The following is a 2,291-nucleotide window of genomic DNA, read 5'->3' on the forward strand; positions in this document are numbered from 1 at the left end:
ACATACTCTGTTCAGCAGAGAAATGTACTGTCATGACCAAATGTTTTTTTATTGGCAGAAACACAAGCTTGCCAGATGAAAATACACACCTCATAATGAAGCCGTCTGGCTTTGGACATGGCAGGCAGGGACGTCCTTTTACCGCTGATGTTGCGGAAGACTTGAAAAACCATGAAGCAGAGGAAGAGGAAGTAGAGACAGGCACAGATCCCTGCCACAATTATGAATGCCATCTGAGGCAACAGCAGTCAAGGAAATCACCAAGTAACACTCTCCTTAAAGAGAGTCTGCCAGCAGAATGGTGGTGCATACAAACATTACCTAAATTATTTGTTCACAAATACAAACTGAACATCAGCAAGTATAGTTTGTGTGCATGTTTAGCCTTTTATATGACATAAAACAATATATTCCAGACTGAAAAATGAGCTAATAAGTGAGAAGAAATAGACTACGTTCAATAAATGTAATTGTACACATTGAAAAATCTGTATGTGCTTGTATCTACACTTTAATCAGTACGTAGAAATTGTAAGAAAGAAACACGATTTTTAGTGCCTCATTAATAAATCCTTAACAGACTTTACTGCAGTAGAAGGCACGGCAGAAACATGTCAGCAGTGGACCTTATAAAGATTTGATGACCCTGGTTATAGACACTGTACCAAATGTCTTCATCAAACCGCTGAGAGTCAGGAACACTGAGCAGGCTTTTCCTTTTGATGGGACTCAGAGAAAAAGAGAAGAAAAAACTAAATAAAACAGGAGGCTGTTTGGCAGTTGTTTTTGTAGTAGTGTGCTGATGAATCTTGCATTGCTCGGCTTGGCAAGCGAGACAAACAAACTGTTACACACTCATAAACACATCATCTCGAGACCCTGGAAAATGCTTTCACATATGGCATTACTGAATTATTTCTCATCGTATTAGTGTAGAGATCAGTTTCCAGTTCATGCTAAAGCCAACTAGAAGAAGGTCTAATATATGTACTGGAAGAAGGAGGGCATTATGTCATGATAACGTGAGTATTGGTTAAGACACAGATCTGTTCCAACAAGAAGAGCAGAGGAACAACCATAAACATGATTATTGGCTGCTAAACTGAAAAACAAAATTTAACCATTCACACTTTATTAGCATCATATGTATCCAACAAGCTTTTGGCTCTTTTTCTGAGACAGTTGTCAAATACAGTTGAAAAAGGATACAGCAAGCTCAGTTCCTACATCAGACGCCCAGATGCTGTAAAAGGGGTTCGTCAGCTGGACCCCTCTGGTGACGCAAAAAGAAAAACACCACATTTATAAAAAAAAAAAATTTTTAGGTGTGTCACAACAATTTATTACAAAAATCTGATAATATACACAGCATGTTAATCATATAAATAGAAATAAAAAATCTTGCTCTCACCTCTCACACATGTCAAAGATAAAGAGGCAGAAGGAGCCAAACACGATAGGGCCGACCTGCTTCCAGTACACTGAGAAACGGTTCCTCTCCGTCTGGTCCTGAGAGAAAAAGGACAAAAACACTTAGAGATGGGATATACTGTATAACCTTTTATAGATCATATATGGTCCATTATCACCAAAATCCTTCTCAATCAAAGATAGATATTTTTTACTTTATGGGGCTTTCTTATGTTTCCAGGTACTGAACCTATAAAATGGAGAAGTTGTAAAGGGGCCTTGACAACAATTAGAAGAATGGTAACAGAAAACAGTCTCTCCCACACTTAGAGCAACTAATTATAATATGCAATGGTCTCATTTGAAATGCAGCACGGTGAAGATCCCACCACAGTGTACACACCTGACATTTACTGCAATATGGGTTGATTGGATGAGCCAAAAATGTGTGTAAATAAGAGGAGTATAAATACAGCCATAAACTGTGTGTCTGCTTTTATAACACATTCTTCAGTGCTGCTAATGTTAGCCATGACAACCATGAAAATACACAGTGCCTTTGAAGGTATTCAGCCCTTTGGACTTTCTTCATGTTTTAGGGTTTTTAAACTCTAAATAAAAGCATATAAACAGCATACATGAGTCAATGCTGGGTAGTCGATGTCCTGTCAAACTACATTAGGACAAAAGAAAGAAAAAAATAAAAAATAAAAACATGCATAAAACTGAAATGCACAATTATCCCTTTGATTACGTTGCCATTAAACATTTAAAAACAGAAAAGAGAACATTGGACAGCTGTAAATGCTTCAAGCGCTGCAATGATTAGTTGATTATCCAAATAGTTAATTAATTTAATAGCTGACAACTAATTGATTAAT

General features: G+C 37.1%; 1 protein-coding gene across 4 annotated transcripts in view; it reads right to left on the reverse strand.

Annotated features, from left to right (window-relative positions):
- The window catches only part of wls (Wnt ligand secretion mediator), a 19,062-nt gene that overhangs the window by 2,300 nt on the left and 14,471 nt on the right, over positions 1–2,291 (reverse strand). For all 4 annotated transcript variants that reach the window (XM_035670401.1, XM_035670403.1, XM_035670400.1 and 1 more), the window contains 3 exons: positions 1,412–1,509; positions 1,210–1,273; positions 90–233 (listed from right to left, as the gene is read on the reverse strand). In XM_035670401.1, the coding sequence (XP_035526294.1) occupies positions 90–233; positions 1,210–1,273; positions 1,412–1,509 (306 nt within the window). The remainder of the gene's footprint in view (positions 1–89; positions 234–1,209; positions 1,274–1,411; positions 1,510–2,291) is intronic.

This window comes from Morone saxatilis, unplaced genomic scaffold, assembly GCF_004916995.1.
Source record: "Morone saxatilis isolate NCDOM2014 unplaced genomic scaffold, NCSU_SB_2.0 Contig23, whole genome shotgun sequence".
Taxonomy (NCBI): domain Eukaryota; kingdom Metazoa; phylum Chordata; class Actinopteri; family Moronidae; genus Morone; species Morone saxatilis.